Genomic DNA, 25,854 nt, shown 5'->3' on the forward strand with positions numbered 1-25,854 from the left:
GCCTCGAGGAAATTCTGGCAAACCATCCGGCGCCTCAGGAAGGGGAAGCAGCCCTCCACCAACACTGTTTACGGTGGAGGTGGGGAGCTGCTGACTTCGACTGGGGATATCGTCGGGCGGTGGAAGGAATACTTCGAGGATCTCCTCAACCCCACTGACACGTCTCCCATTGGGGAAGCAGAGGCTGGAGACTCAGAGGTTCATCCACCCATTACACGGGCTGAAGTCACCGAGGTAGTTAAGAAGCTCCCCGGTGGCAAGGCACCGGGGGTGGATGAGATCCACCCTGAGTACCTCAAGTCTCTGGATGTTGTGGGGCTGTCTTGGTTGACACGTCTCTGCAACATCGCGTGGCAGTCGGGGACAGTGCCTCTGGACTGGCAGACCGGGGTGGTGGTCCCTCTATTCAAAAAGGGGGACCGGAGGGTGTGTTCCAACTATCGGGGGATCACACTTCTCAGCCTCCCCGGGAAAGTCTATTCCAGGGTGCTGGAGAGGAGAATTAGGCCGATAGTCGAACCTCGGATTCAGGAGGAACAATGCGGTTTTCGTCCTGGCCGTGGAACACTGGACCAGCTCTATACCCTCCGCAGGGTGCTCGAGGGTTCATGGGAGTTTGCCCAACCAGTCCACATGTGTTTTGTGGACTTGGAGAAGGCATTCGACCGTGTCCCTCGTGGCATTCTGTGGGAGGTACTTCGGGAGTACGGGGTCGGGGGCCCTCTGCTAAGGGCTGTTCGGTCCCTGTATGACCGGAGTAGGAGCTTGGTTCGCATTGCCGGCAGTAAGTCAGACCTGTTCCAGGTGCATGTTGGACTCCGGCAGGGCTGCCCTTTGTCACCGGTCCTGTTCATTATTTTTATGGACAGGATTTCTAGGCGCAGCCGTGGGCCGGAGGGGATCTGGTTCGGGAGCCACTGGATTTCATCCCTGCTTTTTGCGGACGATGTGGTCCTGTTGGCTCCTTCGAGCCAGGACCTCCAGCATGTCCTGGGGCGGTTTGCAGCCGAGTGTGAAGCAGCCGGGATGAGGATTAGCACCTCCAAATCTGAGGCCATGGTTCTCGACCGGAAAAAGGTGGCTTGCTCCCTCCAGGTCGGGGGGGAGTTCCTGCCTCAAGTGGAGGAGTTTAAGTATCTTGGGGTCTTGTTCACGAGTGAGGGAAGGATGGAACGCGAGATTGACAGGCGGATCGGTGCAGCGGCTGCAGTAATGCGGTCGCTGTATCGGTCCGTCGTGGTAAAGAGAGAGCTAAGCCGAAAGGCGAAGCTCTCGATTTACCGGTCAATCTACGTTCCTACCCTCACCTATGGTCATGAACTTTGGGTCATGACCGAAAGAATAAGATCCCGGATACAAGCGGCCGAAATGAGCTTCCTCCGCAGGGTGGCGGGGCGCTCCCTTAGAGATAGGGTGAGGAGCTCCATCACACGGGGGGAGCTCGGAGTAGAGCCGCTGCTCCTCCACATCGAGAGGAGCCAGTTGAGGTGGCTCGGGCATCCGTATCGGATGCCCCCTGGACGCCTCCCTCGGGAGGTGTTCCAGGCATGCCCCACCGGGAGGAGACCCCGAGGAAGACCCAGGACACGCTGGAGTGACTATGTCACCCGGCTGGCCTGGGAACGCCTTGGGGTCCTCCCGGAGGAGCTAGGGGAAGTGTCCGGGGAGAGGGAAGTCTGGGCATCCCTGCTCAGGCAGCTGCCCCCGCGACCCGGTACCGGATAAGCGGAAGAAAATGGATGGATGGATGGACAGGGATAAAGGAACCTGCAGATAAAGAGAAAACCAAATCAAAATAGAATAGATCACCAAATTACAATATGAATAACTGCCCAAGAAAAAAAAGTAAAAAAATTAATGTTGAGCCCTGAACACAACATTTAGCTGGCGCATAAATGAGGTACAAACGTGTTACACATATGTAACTTGTCACAAATATCTGCCAACGCCAAAAGTACACGTCCAAATCAATATCAATGAACTAGCACCAAGAGGTCAAGTTAGCTAATCTAGCTAGCTAGCAGAGGCCCTGGCTAGCTACTTTGCATTTTATTTTGACGCAACAAAGAGCTGCATTATGTCAGTGTATTTCTAATACAGCTCTTACAGTGGGGTTCGAAATCAACACGACAATGTTTTTTTTGCCATAACTTCATTTTGGACGTGTAAATGCTTATTAATTTCCCTTGCTTATTTGACTGTTCTACTTACCGTGGTGAAATCATGCTGGGCAATGGTGTCTGGGATCGTCGCACACAGTGACACGTTGCACAAAATTGCGCAAAAATATAAATCTTAATGAAAAAGTACAGTCTTAAAATGTCATTTTAATGTAGATACACTTTTTTAAAAATAAGACGTGGTAGCAATTGGTTTCTGCCCCGCGAAAATTTATGTTTCCAGCGCAGGCAAAACGCTGGATGGCTAACCCCTTTCCGTCAAAATACGAAGATGAGGGATTTGCATTCAAATCTATCGGATGACCCTTTACGGTGCCAAGCGACGAAGAGGGGCCCCACTCAACGTCGGCTTAGGACGTCAGGGCTAAATGACCAAACGGCAGTATGTGACGGCAAGGGGTGAGACCGTGTTGGCCAAACACCCCCTCTCGGATATCTCCTATCATCAGAAGAGTTCCGTCTATGCAAATGAGTTGAGTTGACAGGCTCAGGGAGGACCAGTTTATAGGTGTAGAGACCAGGGAAAACCTCTTTTTCATAATATTTGCCCAAATATCAGTTCAAGAACAGTTTATTCTCTTTTAAATGCAATTTCATTTATTGTTCCATATCATAACAAAAATTATCCCAGTACATGTTTTCACATACAGCAGGACTAGAACACCCTCATGATGTTCAAAGTACCAACATCACCCAAGAGCAAGCGTTATAAAGCGTTGATGAATGGAAAATCACAGCTGCAGCATCATCATAGTTTATAATTCCTCAGTGGATTTAGCAGGAGCATTCTTTCCAACAATGAAGAAAGAGTTTAATATATGTTTTTTTTATTTGTAATCTGTTAAACACATGATGTTTTCTATTCTAATCTGTGTGTGCTCTGTGTTTCATGTTGATGGTTTTCACTAGACAGCAACTATTTGCTCCAGTCACTAATGCATGTTCCTCAACACGACAAGGTTCAGTCTAAAGACAAAGCCGTCCGATATACTCCATTCATTTAAGTACATTTACACAAGCATTAATACATTTACAACAAGTACAAGAAGGATTACAAATTGCATTTTTTTCATTCATGTCTTTGCATCGACTCTGAATGTATCGCACTGCTTTGTGTTTGTTGTGAACAGTTTCAGAGACGCAGAGACACTGATCCATCCCAGACTCCAAACCCAGGATAAAGAGGTTCAGTGAATGTGGTGTTGAAGGTGTGGAGGTGGATCAGTTTGTTAGAGGAGACTCTGTAGAAGGTCAAAGTGCCAGCAGGACAGTCCAAGTACACTGCTACCACACCAGAGGAGGAGGAGGAGGAGAAGGAGGAGGAGGAGATGTCTGTTTGCTTGTTTTTGTGATAGACAGAGTAACGACCACCACCATAACAACTCAGACTCCAGGACTGATCATTACTTCCAAACCCAGAGTCGTTTCCTCTCCTCTTGATTCCTCTGTAACTCACTGATATATGAACCAGTCCTCTCCACTCGACCTCCCAGTAACAGCGACCAGTCAGACCGTCTCTACACAGCAGCTGAGGCTCTGAGACAAATCTGTCTGGATGATCTGGATATGACTGGTCGTCTGACACACCTGTCACCTTCCTGTTGGTGTCGTCCAGTTTAAGTTCTCTGCTGACTGTGTTTGTGTCCAGTTCCAGTTCACAGACATCTGATGGAGAGAACAAACACAATGCAGCTAAAGGTTTTTGTTGGAGACAATTGGGTGTTTTTTGGTGTGTGTTTTGAAAGCTTAATAAATATACTTTGGGTATTAGTATATGACATCACAAGGGGGCGGTAACTTGATGGTGATGGGTCACGTCATACATTTCATTGATAAATAGGACACCGGTGTGTAGTGGTGTGTGTTTTGTTGGATCACAGAGAAAAACACAGTGTTGGGGAACTAGCAGGAGCAGATTCAGTTATTAATAGATAATTATTAATATCAATACTCAGTCTCAATATTAAGGAGTTTGTACTCAAATGCCAATAATTAATAACTATTAGAATATGAGTACAAACAGCTGAAGGATTTGTGAATTCTTCACAGAGAAGAGGTTGATATCATTCATCCTTATACAGCATTAATAAAGACAGCAGTATGTTCATAAGGGGTTTATTAAGAATAAACAAAGAAACATACACTAAGTCCAAGTGGCCTATCTAACTGAATACTATACAAGTTGTTATAAGAATTTTGTATAACCTCATGGGCCCTAGTTTCGTGGCGCAGCGCAGGGCGGCGCAGGGTGGCGGAGCCGGCGTAATGTAAGTTTCGACACGCGCAGCCTTGCGCACGGTCAGTTTGGCAGTTTGGTGGATCGCCTGCGCCAAGATGGGTTTGGCGGCGCAGCAGGGGGAGGCAGGCGTCACAGATTCAGCTTGGCTTAGCGGAAGTTTCGTGGCAAAAAGCCTCGCCGACACTGCGCTGAAAGCCCGCCAGCTCCAACCTATTCTACTCTTGGGGCCCTAGTTTCGTAGACCAGGTGCAGTCAGCACTCAGCGCACTTGCGCCACGCCGACGGGGTGTGTCCGTCTGGACTTTGCAAGTTTCGTGCACCACGCAGGCTCGCGCAGGCACACCTCCCGTCTCGCCCACCCGCGCAAGTGGGAAAGAGGGAGGAGAAGAAGGCGTGAGTGGGAGACGAGGAGGAGACGAGGCGTGGACTGGGATTAACACAGCCGATTCAGATCTTCACCAATCAAATGAGCTCCTCTCCTCTCCTTTACTGCGTTAGGGGAGGTGCAGTGCAAGTTCCGTCACTTGACAACCCGATGACAGAAGCAGCGCCGGCGCTCCCACCACGCGCATCACGCGCTGTGCGTGCGTATCATAATAATAACAATGCCGATATTATAAAAAACAGGAGAGAGAGAGGAAGATGTTTTGGTCCGAGAGGCTGAGTTTCCGCGTGCCATCCGCCTTTGATCTGACGTGAGATGTGACGGGACAATCTATATAGATATAAATTCACGTGTTGTTTCAATTAGTTGCATTAAATAGTGTTTGTTGTGATTATTTATTGTATTTAAATGTGCCTGGAACTGTGGAAACCTGCCTGTGAGGTCTCGGTGACGTGTGCGCACTGCGCGCCGTCAGCCAAACTTCCACTCCGCCAGCCTGCGCGGTGCACGAAACTTGCAAAGTCCAGGCGGACACACCCCGTCGGCGTGGCGCATGTGCGCTGCGCGCTGACTACGCCTAGTCTACGAAACTAGGGCCCCATGTCTTAAAGTTTTCTTTGTTCAGGTTACAGCTTTATGTGTTGAACTGTTTATTACTTTAGTATCCCCATTGCTGACCTCAATGTTATCAGAGGCCTGGTAGTCATGATGTCTTGTTCTACATGAAGGTTAACTGTCAGTGACGCGTTATCTCCTGTGCCTTTAAAAGACTCAAGTCACAACAGTGATTAGAGCACTTCCTCTGTAGCATCCTCACACGTTGTTGCATTGTAACTGCTCCTCTTCATCAAGATTAAAGTCAGACGTCGACTTTACTTATTTACATTTACATTTACATTTAGGTCATTTAGCAGACGCTTTTGTCCAAAGCGACTTACAATAAGTACATTTGTCAAAAGAAGGAAACAAAGAAACCACGACGTATCATTGCCGATGCAGTAAGAGCTAAAAATAGAACAAGTGTTAGGTCCTCATCTGAGTAAAGTAGTGCTTCAAGAGTAACAGTGCTACGATCCAAGTTTTTTTTTTTTTTTTTTGCGGGGGGGGGGGGGTCGAGGGAGGGTGTTAGTGGGTCATGCTATGTAGAGTCGAGGTGAAGTCTGAACAGGTGAGTCTTGAGCCTTTTTCGGAAGATGGCAAATGACTCTGCTGTCCTGATATTGGTCGGGAGTTCGTTCCACCACTGAGGCGCCAGAACAGAGAAGAGTCTGGACTTTGCTGAGCGACATTTGTTTGATTTCAGCGATGGTGGTACCAGCCGGCCAGCTGAAGTAGAGGAGCGGAGTGCTCGCTTCGGGGCATGAGGTTTGACCAGTGTTTGAAGGTAGGCAGGTGCCGTTCCATTGATGGCCCTGAAGGCCAGTGTCATCGTCTTGAATTGGATGCGTGCTGCAACAGGGAGCCAGTGGAGGTCACGGAGGAGGGGGGTCACGTGGGAGAATTTGGGTAGGTTGAAGATAAGGCGTGCTGCAGCGTTCTGGATACGCTGCAATGGTTTAATCGCATAGGCCGGGAGTCCGGCCAGGAGAGAGTTGCAGTAGTCAAGGCGGGAGATGACCAGTGCTTGGACCAAGAGCTGCGTTGCATCCTTTGTGAGGAAGGTCCGAATCCTGCGGATATTGTAGAGGGCAAATCTGCAGGATCGGGCCACAGCAGTGATGTTGGGGGTGCAGGATAGTTGGTCATCGAGGATTACACCCAGGTTCCTCGCAGTTGAGGAAGGAAATACTGTGATGCCCTCAACAGTGACCGACAGGTCCATGTGAGGGCAGTCTTTCCCTGGGATGAAGAGGAGTTCGGTTTTATTCAGGTTAAGCTTGAGGTGATGTGCAGTTGTCCAGACAGAGATGTCAGCCAGACAGTCCGAGATGCGAGTTGCAATGTGAGCGTCAGAGGACGGGGGAAAAGAGAGGAACAGCTGGGTGTCATCAGCGTAGCAATGGTAGGAGAATCCATGCGATGTGATAACAGAACCTAGTGATCTGGTGTATAGTGAGAACAGAAGCGGTCCTAATACTGAGCCTTGAGGGACACCCGTGTCCAGAGAGCAGGGTTTGGACATAGAGCCATTCCATGTGACCTGAAAGGTGCGGTTTGTCAGGTATGATGTAAACCAGGTGAGAGCAGAGTCGGTTATGCCAAGTTCAGCCAGAGTGGAGAGGAGAATTTGGTGGTTGACTGTGTCGAATGCAGCAGATAGGTCAAGGAGAATGAGAACGGAGGAGTTGGATGATGTTTTGGCGTCTCGCAGGGACTCGGTCACAGTGAGGAGGGCCGTCTCAGTGGAGTGGGCAGTCCTGAATCCTGATTGGTTAGGGTCTTGGAGGTTCTTCCGCAAGAGATAGGATGACAGTTGGTTGTAGGCAGCACGTTCCAAGGTTTTAGAGAGGAATGAAAGTAGAGATACAGGTCTGTAGCTTTGGATGTCAGTAGCGTCAAGGGTGGGTTTTTTCAGGAGAGGCTTCACGATAGCGGTCTTAAAATCCGCTGGAATGACACCTGAGGTGAGGGAGGAGTTGATCAGGGTGGTGAGGAATGGCAAGATGTCGTGTGAGATGTCCTGGAGAAGAGAGGAGGGAATCGGGTCAAGGGAGCAGGTGGTGGCACGGTTAGATGTAACAAGTGCGTGAACGTCTTTAGAGGTGAGGGGGCTAAAGCTGGTAAGACCATCCGAGTTGAGAGTTGGGGGAGATGTCTTCTGGGAGGGAATAGGCGTGAATGATGAGCTGATGTCATTTACTTTCTTGGTAAAGTAAGTTGCAAAGTCATCGGCAGTAAGGAAGGAAGGGGGCGGAGGGGTAGGAGGGGTGAGGAGGGAAGAGAACATGGAGAAGAGTTTCCTGGGGTTGGAGGCAGAAGAGTTGATCTTTGCCAGGTAGAAGGCAGATTTAGCTGCCGAAACAGTTGAGGTGAAGTCAGAGAGGAGGAAGTGGTAGTGAGCAAGGTCCTCGTGCTGTCCCGATTTCTTCCATTTTCTCTCTGACGCTCGCAACAATGATCTGTTGGTTCGCAGAGGTTCAGACAGCCAGGGAGGGGGGGGAGATGATCGCGCCGGTCGTGCGATTGGGGGACAGAGAGTGTCCAAAGAAGAGGCGAGTGAGGACATCAGGATAGCGGAGGCTTCCTCAGTAGGCATTAAGGAGAACTGTTCCGAGGATGGGAGCGAGGAGATAACAGTTGAGGAGAGAGCGGAGGGAGTGAGGGATTTCAGGTTGCGGCGGCTGGTGACCATTCGAGGCGTAGAGGGGAGGGATGTGGTGGGCTTCATGGGGAGGGAGAAAGTCACAAAGTGATGGTCGGACACGGTGAGCGGGGTAACAGAGATTGCCGAGATGCCACAGGATCTTGTGAAGACAAGGTCAAGTTGGTTCCCGGCCCGGTGAGTTGGTGGAGAGGGGGAGAGCGTAAGGTCAAATGCGGAAAAGAAGTCGATGAATTCAGATGAGTGCAGCTTTCCTGAGTGGATGTTGAAGTCACCGAGGACGACGAGCGGTGTGCCATAATCAGGGGAGCAGCTCAGGAGGGCATCCATCTCATCCAAAAAGTCACCAAGAGGACCGGGTGGGCGATAGATCACTATGATGTTGAGTTTGAAAGGAATGGTGACAGCGACGGCGTGAAATTCAAGCGTAGATCGGGGTAGGTGGTCGAGAGGAAGGACCTGGTAGGACCATGTGGGTGAGATGAGGAGCCCAGTTCCTCCTCCTCGCCCTGTTCGTCTTGGGGAGTGTGAAAATGAGTAGGCAGTTGAAAGGGCAGCTGGAGTGGCAGTGTTTTCTGGGGTGATCCAGGTCTCTGTGAGGGCCAGGAAGTGGAGAGACTGCAGGGAGGCATAGGCTGAGATGGTGTCCGCCTTCTTGACTGCAGACTGGCAGTTCCACAGCCCCCCTAGTACTTCAAGTTCCTTACCGGTGGAGATTGGTGGGTAGCAGAGATTGGATGGGTTACAGCCTCGAATGAAGGGACTTCGGTAAAATCTTCTCCAGTGCGATGTCCTGACTGGGATAAGACACATGGCTGCGAGGGGGGGGGGGGGGGGGTTGAGATGTTATACCTACCTCAATGGGCTTCCTCGATGGACTCCCACAGATAGACTCCCCTTGTCTTTGTTCAGCTGTCTTCGTTCTGATGGCCCGACGCTGCAGCTGACGCTGTAGTGACAGCCTTTTAAGTGCTCAATTTACCGCAAGTACTGACTGTGGCTCCTCCTTCCCTCTAATCAAGTCTATTCACTACAGGTGAGCTGGCTTCAAACAAGCTGATTGCTCACTTACCATAGACAGCTTCACAAGAAGTTCAACAACAAGCTATCAATACTAGACTAAATGTTACCACTAGCTTTACACACACAATGCCTAAACCCAAATCTACAATTAGTTTCTGACTTACCAACAAGAGACAAAGCAGCTTCCTTCCTTTCTCCAGACTTATGTCTCCGATCTCCTCCTTGGGTGAATTTATTCGTTTACGGGAAAATTCTTTTAACATTTTGGCACCCAACGTGGGGCCCAATATCTGTTTCTCTTCTCCAACTACCGGACCTGAACACCTTGCAAGGCGGGCCCGGCTGGAGAGGAGAGCAGTGACGGGGTCCGAACGAAGGAGGAATCTGAGGCATCAAAAAGAAATTAGGTAGAGTATTTACTGAATCAGGGGAAAAAGGTTTTACTCAAAATAAAAAAAAAATTAAAAAAATCCTGAGTGAGGGTTGTTTCCACCATTTGGTAAAACACCGAGATCTGGGATCTCGTTGACTGTGTCAGGGACCAGTAGTAGAGCAGCTAGGTTTAAAGTCCGTGGGTTTGAGGCCCGAAAAGCGCCGTAGAGCTGTCTAGGGGTACAGGTTTAAAGTCCCTGGATTGGAGGCCCGAAAAGCACCGTGATTCTCAACTTAGGATAGGGTTTTACCAAATCGGGTGGAAAGGTTTTCTACTCATTTAGCAAGACATGCTGTAAGCAGTCGTTGCTATGTTGTAACATAGTCATACATATGGACATAAAAGCTTCATGGATTTATTACGGACAGGACAACTGCGCAGCTCGATCATTTCTTTATGGATACAAAATCTACGAGGAAAACGTTTTCGTTTCTGCGGTGAGTGGGACGGACGAGCGCCCAGCACGTTACTAGCTGAAGCTATCATTGCTATGTTGTAACAGTCATACATATGGACGTAACAGCTTCATGGATTTATTACAGACATGACGACTGCACTGCTTAATCAATTCTTTATGGATACAAAATCAAAACTATGAGGAAAACGTTTTCGTTTCGGCGGTGACTGGGAGGGACGAGCGCCCGGAACGTTACTAGCTGAAGCTATCGTTGCTATGTTGTAACAGTCATACATATGGACATAACAGCTTCATGGATTTATTATGGACAGGACGACTGCACTGCTCGGTCGTTTCTTTATGGATACAAAATCAAAACTACGTGAAAAACGTTTTCGTTTCTGTGGTGACTGGGAGGGACGACAGGCGCTCAGCTATCTTCTGCTAATGTCTACGGGGTGATTTGAGGTGAGTAACTTCATGCTAAAACACACATATTTATGTCGTTTTGCAACACTATTTGAGCTAAACGAGCGCCGTGGTGTCTCGTACGGACCCAGCCTGTGTTGCATAGGTCTTGAAATTGTTTTCTGAGGCCCAGGAAAGCAGATATAACGTGCCCCAATAGGTTAGCATTGTAGCGAGTCTGGAAGGCTGCCAGGCAGGTACAGATCTCGGGCTAGGCAACGTCAATTTTTGTCGGGTTTTTTGCTTCTAATAAGTCGGGATGACCCTGAGGACAACGGAAATGGGGTCAAAAATGACCAGATTTCTCCTTTAACGGTATTGCAAAATCTCTACCGGTAGACACTTTTATACCGTCACACGGTATAATACTGTCATACCGCCCAACCCTAACGGTCGCGGATGTAAAAGAGGCCACAGCTGGTAGGGATGAGCGAGTACAGCATTATCTGTATCTGTATCTGTTAACCATATGAATTATCTGTATCTGTATCTGTACTCGGAGTGAGCGGGGCCTAACCCGGAAATGAGCGGGGCCTAACCCGGAAGTGGGCGGGATTTAACCCGGAAGTGGGTCTGGTTGTCTTGAAATGAGCGAGGTTTTAACTGGTATGTTATTTTAAGCATGCAATTGATATGGGCTGATCAGAAATTGTTATTTATTGCTGATTAGAAAACTATTTACAGGACAGCATCAGCATTGAGCTTCAGATCAATGGTTTTGATCACGATAGCAAACGAACTATTTACAGAACAAGTTTTGCAACAATGAATACAACACATGCGGTTGCAATTATCAAGTAAAATGTAATGAACAAGAGTTTTCATACTCAACAATAACTTTTTTCTTTTAACTTTAATTTTTTTTATGATCAGTGTGATCTTTTTTTTATATATATATATATATATTTTTTTTTTCACACCAGGTGTGTGTGTGTGTGTGTGTGTGAGTGAGTGAATAAGAGAGTGACAGAGACATAGAGGGAGAGAGACAGAGAGAGAGAGAGAGGGGGGGGGGGGGGGGGGGGGACTGTGTTCTACGGCTCAAATAGTCCGACGCTGTTTTTCAGATCTGCATTGACTTTGATGAAGACCAGTTGTTCCACATGGCTAGGGTCTAAGTTTGCACGCTGTGGACTGACCACATTACCAGCTGTGCTAAAAACACGCTCAGACTGGACGCTTGTAGGTGGACAACTGAGATGCTGCAGTGCAAAGCGTGTAAGATTGGGCCAGCACTGAAGCTTGCCTGACCAGTATTTCACTGGGTCATCGGTGAGGCTGATGTCCCCATCTGCCAGGTAGGCCTCCACATCACCTGATGGTAAATGTGTCCTCATTGGAATGGCCGATTTCTTTTTCTGCAGGAAAGACAAGACTGAAGTGCTGCTGGTAGCAGGTGTCTCTTCTGTGTTTCTTGCAGGTGGAGCCACAGGGTCACAGAGCTCCATCCTGAGGAGTAATGTCCTCTTCAGTGCCTCCACATCAACAGTGTTTGGAAAACAGCTGGCCTTATATCTGGGTTCAAGGAGAGTGGCAAGCAGAAATGTGGAGTTTGCAAAAATGGGTTCAAAACGCCATTCTAGTTCTCTGCTCAGATTGGCTGCCAGTTTCCTTGCTGCTGTACCTAACATTTCCCAGGACTCAGCTGCAACATCTTGGCCCAGCCCCACTGTGGCATCCTGATCATCATCACCAGCCATGAACTGATCAGATTCATCCTCAGATTCCTCACCAGCTGCAAGACCTCCCACATGCAGTGATCTGATGATGGAGCACAGGCCATGCAGGAGGGGGATGACCTCAGAGAGGGAGGCGCTGTGTTTTGAGATCGCCCGTGTGACCTCCTCAAAAGGACTAAGAACAGTGAGCATGTCTGATGCTAACCTCCACTCATTTGGATAGATGATTGTTGGAGCTCTACCCATGTTAGACTCTTGAGTCATAATCTGCACAGCCCTGCGCTGCTCCACCAGCCGCTGGAGCATGTAGAACGTATAGTTCCACCTTGTTTTTATATCTGTTATGAGCGTGTGCTGGGGGAGGTTCAACTGTGTTTGCAGCTCATGTAGTCGCTGGCTTTGCTTGAACGATGAACATGGCCAGATATGCTCCTGGCTTTGGAGAGAAGAGATGTCACAACCCTGGCCTTCTCCAGTGCTTTGATCACCACCAAGTGAAGTGTATGGGACACGCAACAGATGTGCCCATATTCAGTCAAAGCTTTCACCATGTTGGCTGCATTATCTGAAACAACAAACCGTATTGTGACTGACTGACCAACAGACTCTTCCCACTCTCTCATCTTTTCCTTAAGGCAGCACAGAATGTTGTTTGATGTGTGCTCAATGTCCAGCACACCGACATTTAGCAGCCCTGCTTTCCTCTGTACTGAAGCTTCCCCTACACGTTCACACCAGTGCCCAGTAAGACAGAGATATGCATGTGCGTTGTGATTGCTGGTCCAGAGATCTGTAGTGAGGTTGATGACACCTCCTTCAGCTGCCTTAAGTGACTGGACCAGCTCCCCTCTCATTGCCTCATACAGCTCAGGCACTACAGTTCGACTGAAATAGTGCCTCGATGGGATCTTATACCTGGGCTCTAGAAAGCCAACAAGTGTCTTGAAGCCTCTCCTCTCCACCACAGAGAAAGGTTCAAGATCAGTGCAGATCATTTTACCAATCATGTCTGTAATTTGTTTTGACCGGGGATGGTTTGCTGAGAATGGCTGCTTTGCTGCAAATGCAGTGAGTATTGGTGAAGAGGAAGATGAATGTGAGCCCGTAGCAGCACCTAGCTGAACACCAGTGACCCGAGAAGGAAGAGGAGAGGAGGAGGAGGTGGCTGATACAGTGGGCTTTCTCATGTGATGGACATATAGCAGATGGTTATGTAGAGATGTTGTGTTGTAATGTTTTGCATCTCTACCTCTGCTTAGCTTGGACTTGCAAAGCTTACAGATGGCTTTGGAGGGATCATTTTCAGAAACAGTGAAAGAGTCCCATACTGTAGAAGTCCTCTTGGTCTTTGGTGGAGGAGGACCTCCATCACCAGATGCAATGTTGGTCTCAGTGGGGGAAAGGTGGGTGCTACTGCCACTGTTTTCATTGTCACTGATTTGACCCTCACTGTCCTGCAAGGTTAAGACAACTCTGACTGGTGGTTAAGTGTCAGCTGAAGTATTCTCTGTGTCACTCATTATTCTGTATCACTGATCATGAGAGAGGGAGGGGTAGGGGGTGGGGGGGGCGTGTGTGTAGCTTAATATTATTTATACCACTACTAGCTTTATTTTATTTTTTATCCAATACAGCAAGAAAGTGTCAGACACTCAGTGCAAGAAGTAAAAATAAAAAATAAAAAAAAAACGTTAGAGCCAGTTGACGGTTAAAAAAAAAAAAAAAACTCCCGACGGCAGAGAGAGAGAGAGTGTGTGTGTGTGTGTGTGTGTGTGTGTGTGTAGCTTGATTTCCAATATTTATACCACTACCAGCTTTATTTTTTCACGTAATACAGCAAGAAAGTGTTAGAGCCAGGCAGCCAGATGACGGTTAAAAAAAGAAAAAGAAAAATCTCCGACAGGCAGAGACGCAACGCGAGTCGGCACCACATCTGAACGAAGTACCAGAACTCTACTAGTTCATAAGTAAGTACCAACCTAAGTAATAACAAACCTGAAGCTGAAGAAAGAAACCCTAAACATTAACGGAAAACGACCCGCGAACCTGAGTGACTGAGGGAGAGACAGAGAGCTGTTCTGTGTGTGAGTGATCAGAGCGGACACAACAACACATCTGCGAGTGTGTAGGGGAGGGGCTGTAGCATATCACAGGACGCAGACACAGTCAGCTACCCAATGAGGATTTTTATTTAATCCGAGCACAGATATTGACTCGTATTACTCGTATAATACTCGTACTCGGCGGCTGTGGGTGTCGACTAGTGATGTCCAAATGAAGCTTCGTGAAGCATTTTCTTTATTTTCTGAGCCCAATAGATGGCGCTCTCTGTTCAACAAAGGGTTGAAAGCAATGGAAATATATCGGCCTTCAACCCTTTGTTGAACAGAGAGCGCCATCTATTGGGCTCAGAAAATAAAGAAAATGCTTCACGAAGCTTCATTTGGACATCACTACTGTTGACCAGTCAGCCATGTGGAGTGGGGGTGTTCTTTGTGGGAGGCCGTGTGGTCCTGCCTGGAGAACAGGTTTCTATATATGTGTATAATTAGTGTAATATATGTAGAGCCGTTAGGAAAGTTGGATTAGTGAGAACGCAACCTGTCTGTTCTGGATCACTGACGATCAACAGACTAAACAAAAACACGACAAAATTACATCGTTGGTCCTAAAAATATCACAGTTTGGCCTTAAATTACTAAAGATTGAAACCAGACCAACCTGTGGTCTGGTCTCTGGACTAATGTGAGCTACTATCTAGACCTCTAGGGGACCTCAGACAGTCTCTGGTTCCTCCATATAGTCTGGTCTGGTCTCTGGACTAATGTGAGCTACTATCTAGACCTCTGGGGGACCACAGACAGTCTCTGGTTCCTCCATATAGTCTGGTCTGGTCTCTGGACTAATGTGAGCTACTATCTAGACCTCTGGGGGACCTCAGACAGTCTCTAGTTTCTCCACATAGTCTGGTCTGGTCTCTGGACTAATGTGAGCTACTATCTAGACCTCTGGGGGACCACAGACCCAGGAGAGAACATCTGGTTCCTCCATTTAGGATTCAGGGACGTCAGGACGAGAGGAGGACGATCTCAACGCTGAGACGCTTTAGAGACACAGAGGAATTTATCTCTTGAGTTGAAATATTTAAACTCACACAAACACGACTACGTGAATTTTGTGTATTCGCCTCCGTTGCCGTCTGGCAGGAATTGCCGTCCGTTTGTGTCTCTGCGTTGACTTTGTGTGTAATTGAGTGTGAAAATGTGGCGTTTGGTGTGAAGACAACACGACATCTTTACAGCCACGAAGAAACAAACGCTACATCCTGATAGAAACATGATCATCGGATTTCAGTCATGAACACGTTCAAATCTGGAGCAGCTGAGTTACTGAAGACATACTCACACTTCCTCAGACCAGGTCTCAGATTCTGCTGTCCCCCATAGTCCACCCTGCAGGAAGACATTCAAAGACCTCAATCAGGTCCACCATTAAACATGAACCCCAGTTCCTCAGTCAGAGATGGAGACACAGTCTGGCTCTGTTGTCCATCTGTCTTCACCTGAGTGTCCAGTCTGATGTCTGTCCATCTGTCCTCACCTGAGAGTGTCCAATCTGATATCTGTCCAACTGTCCTCACCTGAGAGTGTCCAGTCTGATGTCTGTCTATCTTTCCTCACCTGAGAGTGTCCAGTCTGATGTCTGTCCATCTGTCCTCACCTGAGTGTCCAGTCTGATGTCTGTCCATCTGTCTTCACCTGAGAGTGCACAGTCTGATGTCTGTCCATCTGTCCTCACCTGAGTGTCCAGTCTGTTGTCTGTCCATCTGTCCTCACCTGAGTATCCAGTCTGATGTCTGTCCATCTGTCCTCACCTGAGAGTGCCCAGTCTGATGTCTGTCCATCTGTCCTCACCTGAGTGTCCAGACTGATGTCTGTCTATCTGTCCTCACCTGAGAGTGTCCAGTCTGATGTCTGTCCATCTGTCCTCACCTGAGTATCCAGTCTGATGTCTGTCCATCTGTCCTCACCTGAGAGTGCCCAGTCTGATGTCTGTCCATCTGTCCTCACCTGAGTGTCCAGACTGATGTCTGTCCATCTGTCCTCACCAGAGTGTCCAGTCTGATGTCTGTCCATCTGTCCTCACCTGAGTATCCAGTCTGATGTCTGTCCATCTGTCCTCACCTGAGTGTGTCCAGTCTGATGTCTGTCCATCTGTCCTCACCTGAGTGTGTCCAGTCTGATGTCTGTCCATCTGTCCTCACCTGAGAGTGTCCAGTCTGATGTCTGTCTATCTGTCCTCACCTGAGAGTGTCCAGTCTGATGTCTGTCCATCTGTCCTCACCTGAGTGTCCAGTCTGATGTCTGTCCATCTGTCTTCACCTGAGAGTGCACAGTCTGATGTCTGTCCATCTGTCCTCACCTGAGTGTCCAGTCTGTTGTCTGTCCATCTGTCCTCACCTGAGTATCCAGTCTGATGTCTGTCCATCTGTCCTCACCTGAGAGTGCCCAGTCTGATGTCTGTCCATCTGTCCTCACCTGAGTGTCCAGACTGATGTCTGTCCATCTGTCCTCACCAGAGAGTGTCCAGTCTGATGTCTGTCCATCTGTCCTCACCTGAGTATCCAGTCTGATGTCTGTCCATCTGTCCTCACCTGAGTGTGTCCAGTCTGATGTCTGTCCATCTGTCCTCACCTGAGTGTGTCCAGTCTGATGTCTGTCCATCTGTCCTCACCTGAGAGTGTCCAGTCTCCAGTGTGGACCCTCCAGTCCAGCAGACAGCAGCTTGACTCCTGAGTCTCCTGGATGATTGTAGCTCAGGTCCAGCTGTCTCAGATAGGAGGGGTTGGAGTCCAGAGCTGAGGCCAGAGAAGAACAGCCGTCCTCTGTGATCAGACAACCTGACAGACTGAAGACACACACTTCTGTCACTTCTGGGGACTTTACATAGACTTATGTCCATTTGTCCACTTTTTAAAATGAGAAAAAGTGATATTTGTCTTTTGTTGTGTTGATGTTGTACTGGGTGGGATAAGCGTGGCTGAGTGATGGACAGAGATGCACAGAGGAGGACGTTAAAAGAAAGACAAGAGACGAGCTGAAATGATTGGGAGAGAAATTGAAGCGTTAGAAAAGAGAAGAAACAACAGTTGAAACAGTCTATGTGGTCTGTCTTCAGACCTGGTGTGCCAACAAAGATCTGGTATTGATTTTAAACCATCTAGAAAAGAAAAAAGGCTGTAATTCAATAACATTTCAACAATGTTTATAGTTTTCATATTGAACTGGAGGAATTATGAATAGCAAGTACTCTGATAATAACAGTAAAATACAAAACACAGCTTTGAAAATGTGCTTCTTAAGAGTCTCAGAACATATGAGGCATTCAGGTGTTCAACTGCCAGTTGGAAGAAAAGAGTCTGTCTTGATTCAAAGCTCTGTTCTCACTGTCAGCGTTCCTCTTTGAGAGCAGCCGTGTGAACTTATCTATCGGCTCTAGATCTCACCGACCTGACTGACGTTTATCACCTCCACTCTCTGATCCATCTGTCAGCTGTCAGTGAGTCTCCTCAGTTGTCACCATAGAAACGTCACTCACAGAAACTCCAGTTTGTACAGATTTGATTAAGTTCGGGGTTAACGTTTCACCCCGTTGCATTACTGGGTAATTAAGTGTTTGTGAGTAGCAACCAGTGAGATGATTTAGCCTCCAACCATCTGAACCAGTGTAGTGATGCTAACGCTGCAGCAGTAAAATGGAAACGCTCCGTCATCATTTCATAATTCTCAATGATCTATCAGTAATGGGTTTGGGTCCAGATAGGACGGGGTCTGGGTCTGGATCTGGGCCAAGCTCCACCTCTTAGTGACCCTTGCTATAGAGCCTTTTACAGTCATTGTCACCATAAATGTGTGTGCACATGTTGGTGTTAAAATGGCGTTTTGTCTCCGCCGTGCAGACGAGTTAGAAGCTTTAAACTTTGAATTTAAACTGTCAGCAGCATCAAAATGTCTGGTTGGTTCATGTTCAGTTGTCAGAGTTGATATTCCAATCAGGCATCAACCTCTGGTTCAGAAAAGTGAAGTCAAGCCTGAAGGTCCTTAAAGCTGCATTCTCTCTGCTGGCCACTAGGGGGGTGTTTTCATGAATAATATGTCTTCATTGCATCTGCATAGCTTTGAGTCTGCATGTGGGTCCTCCCTGCTGCTTCAGCCACCGTGACAAGAATATTAGTTCATTTCATATAAAACTCAATAAATTCAACTGTATATGTGGCCTGTGGGATTAGGTCTTCTCTCTCTCTGTCTCGTGCTGATGTTCCCTGTTACACGTTCTCTTTCCCCGTACCGCTGACGTCACCTAATAGGGGTGGGACCGGTGGGCGGTTGCGATCAGGCAGGTGTGAAGGCACACGGGGTCCTCATGCCGGTAGCGGCAGTGTTTAGAGGTGTGGGTCGCAGCGCAAGTGGTCGTTGAGTGCTCGCCGACGGTGACGCTGTCCGTGCGAGTGACGAGCCTGGGTCTGCGTTCAGCGATCCCGATGGGAGAAGGAACAAGCCGCTACCGGCAATCCGAGTGTCGGCTGCTGTTCTCGTGATTGAGGTGAATGAGATACGTGCAGGTGCTGCTTTTAGGACGCGTTTTGTATTTCTGTTCGTTTGGTTGTTTGCTTCGTGTGTTTCTTTTGTTTCTTTCTTTCCCCCTAGTCGGTGGACTTTGAGATTTGTGCTGGTAGACTAATTGTGACCACCGGCTAGCGGGGCCCCCTTTTTGTTAACTTACATTTTCTTTCTTTTGGTTTGTCGTCCCCTCCTGTCCCTAACAGCCTAGGTTTAGGTGGGCCCATAGGCTATACTCCCGGTGTTTCAGTTTGGTTTTGTTTTGTTTATCACCCCGGGTAGGGAATATGTGAAGTGTGCCGTGTTCAATATTGCTTGTGTGGATTGTAGTGGATTGTAGTGTTGACTAAGCTTGGTGTGTCTCACGCGTGATATTGAAACTGAGACCCGGTCAGGCTGCTTTTCCTTTGCCCACCTACCAAGGCTTATCCCTTTGTTTTTGTTTTGTTTTGTTTAATGTACTAATGGGCGTCCTATTTTATTGACGACCTACAGCGACTAACTTTTAATTAAATGAGAATAAAGAATATATTTTTATACCTGTAAGTCAAGCCTGTGCGTGCGTTTCTGGAGTAAAATAGAGTGCCCCTGCTCTTGCCCTAGGGATGGCGTTGTCAGCATTACTCAGTCTTAAACCCCCCCCCGCCACATTTGGCGTTGTTGACAGGATCACATTGTGTCGCTACTAGGTTAGTCTATTTAAGCAGCACCTGTGTGCGTGTGTGTGTGTGTCTGGGAGTGTGCCAACGCGAGAACAGCAGCTGGCAGCAAGATGAACGAGGAAGAGAGGTCTACGGTGGAGCTTCAGCAGCTGCGACGACGCTTGGAGCAGCTACAGGCTGAAAATGAGAGACTTTCGGGGAGAGGAGGAGCGGGCGTTGATACTAGTTCCCAGCCCGTCCAACGGGAGCGAGCACTCTTTATACCCCGAGAACGGCGTTGCTCAAAGTTTTCGGGCTCTGCATCTGCAGGCTCTCTGTCCGTCGAAGAGTGGATTGAAGAAGCGCAAAGTTGTATTCGGGCAACGCATATGACTGGCTTTGATAAGGCTTTGTTTTTGTTCGATCACTTGGAGGGCGAAGCCCGTAATGAGATCAAGTATCGTCCTGTATCTACACGTGAGAACCCTGATTTAATAATTGAAGTCTTAAAGGAAGTATATGGGTGTGCTAAATCGTATGTGTACTGGCAACAGCGTTTCTTTAACAGAAAGCAAAAGGACAATGAAAGTTTGTTTGAGTTCTCTCATGCTTTAATGGAAATGTTAGAGAAAGTAAAACAGTCAAATGAAGGTGCCGTCAGAAACCCTGATATTGTTCTGAGAGACCAGTTTTGCGAAAATGTCAGTGATCCCATGTTACGGCGGGAACTTAAGAGATTGGTACGGGGAGATAGTGTGTTGACTCTTTTAGATGTAAGGAAGGAAGCTATAAGGTGGGTGCAGGAAGGTCAGTCTCATCGAGACCGTAGTTACCGTGCCCCAGGTGCAAGCAGTGAAGCTCAGGTCGTATCACAATGTGTTGCAGCCCCTCCGTCATTAGAATTTGTGGAACTAAAAGACTTGGTTCTTAAACAACAAGCGCAGCTGGACACGCTTGTAAGGCAGTTAGGACACCCTAATGGTAGATCGCAGGCCCCTCCACTACAACGGGATGGGCGATACAAACGCGCCCCCAATGGTCAGCCCATTTGCATACGGTGTGATCAACCAGGGCACATAGCTCGCTACTGCCAGGTAGCTCCCTCCCACCACAATAATGCGTCAGCCTTGCGCTGGCCCCCTGGTGACCCCCCTACACAAGGCCCCAATAGCCATAATAGCCGATCGGGAAACTAGCAACTCCCAGTGTGCAGAGCCATACACTGGGAGGGGATGTGTCTGGCTCAAGGCATCCTCAATCTTTGGAAAAGTTAGTCAAAACCTGCCCTGTATTGTCTGTGTCTATGGGAGATGTAACTGTTCCCTGCTTGATTGACACTGGGTCAATGGTGACTACCATCACCGAGAGTTTCTTCAGAAAACATTTTCATCATCTACAAACGAGGGACTGTAAATGGCTCGGGCTTAAGGCCGCTAATGGATTAGACATCCCCTATATTGGCTACATAGAGTTGGACGTACGGGTACTGGGGCAATGCATTCCGGGAAGGGGTATCTTAATTGTTAAAGACCCAGAGAATAGCACTCTTAAAGACCGCAAGCTCTTGACCCCAGGGATACTGGGAATGAATGTAATTGGGGAGTGTTATCAGATTCTTTTTAGACAACATGGGCCACAGCTCTTCCTCTCCCCTCCGGTGCAGTCGGCGGCGCCAGCAGCCCGACGCGCACTGAGACACTGTGAACAGATCCAGGCCATTGAGAATGCACCGAAGCCGTTCAAAGTGAAAGTCCATGGGAAGTTGCCAGTCTGCCTCGAGGCAGGAGCCCTAACCATGGTCCCAGTTACATGCCCCCAGCTCGAGTCTGCAGAGTTTTTGCTGGAGCCCTTGGGCTTTGACGGAGAGCAGTTGCCCGAAGGTCTACTGCTGTCCCCTACCTTGGTGCCGGCAAAAAGGGGATTCCTATATGCACCGGTAGTTAATGTCGGGAGCACAAAAGTGTGGCTGTCCCCACGGCGCCCCATTGGCACTGTACAAGTTGTGGCTGCGGCTGTGACAGAAACCGCTGCCTCCATATCAGTCAATCCATCATGGGAAGAGTGTCAGGCCTATGTTTCCACACAGGAGGTGGCTGAGTGCTCTAGTGGTCCCGAGCCCATGATGCCAGCCTTCCAGGGGTTGTTTCAGCAACAAGCTGCTGAGGCCAGGGCTCTTTTTGCCCAGTACAGCAACATCTTTTCCCGAGGGGATGGAGATCTAGGATGCACGTCTTTAATCAGCCACGAGATTCCCCTGCTCGATGATGCTCCGGTTCGGCAACCATACCGAAGAATCCCACCCTCTCAGTATGAAACCGTAAAGGCACACATTCAACAGCTCTTGGATAGCCAAGTCATCAGAGAGAGTAGCAGCCCCTACTCTTCTCCTATAGTCCTGGTGACTAAGAAGGATGGGAGTTTGCGCCTTTGCGTTGATTATCGCCAACTAAATGCAAAAACCCGCCGTGACGCTTACCCCCTTCCTCGTATAGAAGAGTCTCTAGATGCCCTTTCAGGAGCGAAATGGTTTTCTACCTTGGACCTTGCGAGTGGCTATAATCAGGTCCCAATGGTGGAACGGGATATACCGAAGACTGCCTTCTGTACGCCTTTTGGCCTGTTCGAGTTCAATAGAATGGCCTTTGGCCTGTGTAACGCACCTGGAACATTCCAGCGCTTGATGGAACGCATGTTCGGGGATTGCAGATACCAGTCCGTCCTACTGTACCTGGATGATGTTATCGTCTTTTCCACCACCGTCCAACAGCACCTGGAGAGGCTAGGAGAAGTGTTTTCCCGCCTGCAAAAGCAGGGACTGAAAGTAAAAGTATCAAAATGCAGCTTCTTCCAGCATCAGGTCAGCCACTTGGGGCATGTAGTCTCCAGGGAAGGAGTTTCCACGGATCCTGCCAAAATAGAGGTAGTCAGTGAGTGGAGGCGCCCTGGACACCTAGCCGAGTTACGATCGTTTCTCGGCTTTGCTAGCTACTATAGGCGCTTTGTGGAAGGCTTTTCAAAGCTGGCAGCCCCACTCCACCATCTGGTGGGGAGACTCAATGGACCCCGCAAGAAGGGAAAGACACCCCCTGTTCCTCTGGCCTCGACCTGGGACGAAGAGTGTGAACATGCGTTCTTGTCCTTGAAGGAGCGACTCACCTCTGCTCCAGTTCTGGCATATGCCGACTTTTCAAAGCCCTTCATCTTGGAGGTGGATGCCAGCCACGGGGGTCTTGGTGCAATCCTCTCGCAAGAACACCAAGGGAAGGTACGACCTGTCGCATTTGCCAGTTGGGGACTCAGGGCGGCTGAAAGAAACATGGAAAACTACAGCTCCATGAAGCTTGAACTGCTTGCAGTAAAGTGGGCAGTAACGGAAAAGTTCCGTGAATATTTGCTGGGGAACCATTTCACGATCCTCACTGACAATAACCCACTGAGCCACCTGCACACGGCAAAGCTGGGAGCCACGGAGCAACGGTGGGCCTCTCAACTGGCGTCGTTCAATTTTACCCTCCGATACCGGCCGGGTAAGAACAATCAGAATGCCGATGCCCTCTCTCGGCAGTATTTGGAGCGCTTCACCTTTGGGACCGAGGTCCCTGCATTGGGCACATTGACCAGTCTTGTTCCAATGCCTGCCATAGAGGGCCTGTGCAGGGAGGTGGTAGCCCTACCTGGGCGTACACCTCAAGACCTCAGCGTGCTCCAGGGAGCTGACCCGGTCATCGGGCCCTTGAGGAAGTACTACCGAGAGGGGCGACGGCCAAGCGCAGCGGAACGCGAAGCGTTACCGCAGGGAAGCAGAGTTTTGCTTAGGCAATGGGACCGTCTAATCAACGAGGAAGGAGTTCTGTACCGCCTAATTCACACACCAGGAGGTGGCCCCGAGACTCTCCAACTATTGCTGCCCCACTGCCTGCAAACCGAAGTCCTACGTAGTGTCCATGACGAGCAGGGACACCAAGGCACAGAACGAACACTTCAGCTACTCCGAAGCCGATGTTTTTGGCCTGGTATGGCTAAAAATGTTGAACAGTGGTGTCAGGGGTGCCAGCGATGCGTGCTGGGGAAGGCCGTTCAACCTAAAGTCCGTACGTATTGGAGCTCAATGCAAGCCACTCAACCAAATGAAATTCTGGCCCTTGACTTCACTCAGCTGGAGCTGGCCAGCGATGGACGAGAGAATGTCCTGATCCTTACAGACATCTTCACAAAGTATTCGCAGGCTATCCCTACTAAAGATCAGAAAGCTCCCACAGTGGCCAAGGCCTTGGTGGAGCAATGGTTCCATAGATTTGGTCCTCCAGCCCGTATACACTCCGACCGGGGACGAAACTTTGAGAGCCTCCTTATCCAGCAACTGTGTCAGATGTACGGGATACAAAAGAGCCGCACAACTCCATACCACCCGCAAGGGAACGCCCAGTGTGAGCGGTTCAACCGCACACTCCACGACTTGCTGCGCACACTACCCCAGGCAGAGAAGCGTCGGTGGCCACACCATCTGCCACAGCTCACCTTCTCCTATAACACTACCCCACACCAGACCACGGGTTATACACCATATTTTCTGATGTTTGGCTGTCATCCAAGATTGCCAGTTGATTTTTTGCTTGGCTCCAGGGAGGCTGCCCCAGATACCCATACCCTTGAAGAATGGGTTGAAAGGCACCAGGAAAGCGTCAAAATTACTAAGGAACACGTCAGGCAAAGATCGGAAGAACTGGCCCTCCGACGGAACCAGAACCATAATGCTCAGGTGAATGACGCTGGCTTCCAAGACGGAGATTTTGTCTATTTGCGGAGCCATCCACCGGGGAGAAATAAAATCCAGGACCACTGGAATCCTGTAGCCTACAGAGTCGTGCGTGGCCCTTCTGGTACCGGAGCGGTATACACAGTAACCCCGGCAGCTGAGGGTGGACCTGTCCGACAGGTGCATCGTTCTGAGATGCGTGGCGTCCCCGCAGGAGTACAGCCTGGACAAAGTGGCATCCCTGGCTTCGCTCAGGAAGGCGAGATCCCCATCGACTCCCCTGCTCGGGACGAACCCCCTGCCGGGAATGACGAGGAGACCCGAGATGCAGTCATCTGGTATGATGCGGAACATGAACCCCAAGAACCCCAACCTGCTCCCACCTGTCCCTCAGTGGCAGAAGAAATTGACATGGAAGATGCGGCTGAGATGCCGGAGGAAACCACAGTGGCGGTGCGCCGCTCAGCGAGGCCTACAGCAGGGCAGCATTCCAATCCGCACCGTCTACCCAAGACAATGAGTGTCATGGATGACAGTCCATCAGGCATAGAGGGTGAAGACTCCCGGACATGAGGCGTCATCGTCGGGGCGCCGATTCATTTGGAGGGGGTGGATTGTGGCCTGTGGGATTAGGTCTTCTCTCTCTCTGTCTCGTGCTGATGTTCCCTGTTACACGTTCTCTTTCCCCGTACCGCTGACGTCACCTAATAGGGGTGGGACCGGTGGGCGGTTGCGATCAGGCAGGTGTGAAGGCACACGGGGTCCTCATGCCGGTAGCGGCAGTGTTTAGAGGTGTGGGTCGCAGCGCAAGTGGTCGTTGAGTGCTCGCCGACGGTGACGCTGTCCGTGCGAGTGACGAGCCTGGGTCTGCGTTCAGCGATCCCGATGGGAGAAGGAACAAGACGCTACCGGCAATCCGAGTGTCGGCTGCTGTTCTCGTGATTGAGGTGAATGAGATACGTGCAGGTGCTGCTTTTAGGACGCGTTTTGTATTTCTGTTCGTTTGGTTGTTTGCTTCGTGTGTTTCTTTTGTTTCTTTCTTTCCCCCTAGTCGGTGGACTTTGAGATTTGTGCTGGTAGACTAATTGTGACCACCGGCTAGCGGGGCCCCCTTTTTGTTAACTTACATTTTCTTTCTTTTGGTTTGTCGTCCCCTCCTGTCCCTAACAGCCTAGGTTTAGGTGGGCCCATAGGCTATACTCCCGGTGTTTCAGTTTGGTTTTGTTTTGTTTATCACCCCGGGTAGGGAATATGTGAAGTGTGCCGTGTTCAATATTGCTTGTGTGGATTGTAGTGGATTGTAGTGTTGACTAAGCTTGGTGTGTCTCACGCGTGATATTGAAACTGAGACCCGGTCAGGCTGCTTTTCCTTTGCCCACCTACCAAGGCTTATCCCTTTGTTTTTGTTTTGTTTTGTTTAATGTACTAATGGGCGTCCTATTTTATTGACGACCTACAGCGACTAACTTTTAATTAAATGAGAATAAAGAATATATTTTTATACCTGTAAGTCAAGCCTGTGCGTGCGTTTCTGGAGTAAAATAGAGTGCCCCTGCTCTTGCCCTAGGGGTGGCGTTGTCAGCATTACTCAGTCTTAAACCCCCCCCCCGCCACATATAGAAAGTGGTTCAAACTGGCTCCACCTTGACAGCAGAGACAGTCTGGTGTTGTAGTTCAGGCTCACATGTTCATGGAGTGACGTTCACAAACGTAGACTGACGTTTGCAACAGCATTTATAAACACCAGGTGGATTTATAAAACTATTAAAAC

At 49.1% G+C, this 25,854-nt stretch overlaps 1 protein-coding gene across 1 annotated transcript in view; it reads right to left on the reverse strand.

Annotated features, from left to right (window-relative positions):
* Positions 1-2,750: 2,750 nt before the first annotated feature.
* Positions 2,751-25,854, reverse strand: part of LOC311016319 (uncharacterized protein) — a 558,990-nt gene continuing 535,886 nt past the window's right edge. The window contains exons 25-27 of the mRNA XM_084013943.1: positions 16,801-16,974; positions 15,472-15,518; positions 2,751-3,845 (exon numbers count right to left, since the gene is read on the reverse strand). Of these exons, the coding sequence (XP_083870069.1) occupies positions 3,313-3,845; positions 15,472-15,518; positions 16,801-16,974 (754 nt within the window). The 3' untranslated portion in view covers positions 2,751-3,312. The remainder of the gene's footprint in view (positions 3,846-15,471; positions 15,519-16,800; positions 16,975-25,854) is intronic.

This window comes from Eutrigla gurnardus (genome assembly GCF_963514095.1).
Source record: "Eutrigla gurnardus genome assembly, chromosome: 7".
NCBI lineage: Eukaryota > Metazoa > Chordata > Actinopteri > Perciformes > Triglidae > Eutrigla > Eutrigla gurnardus.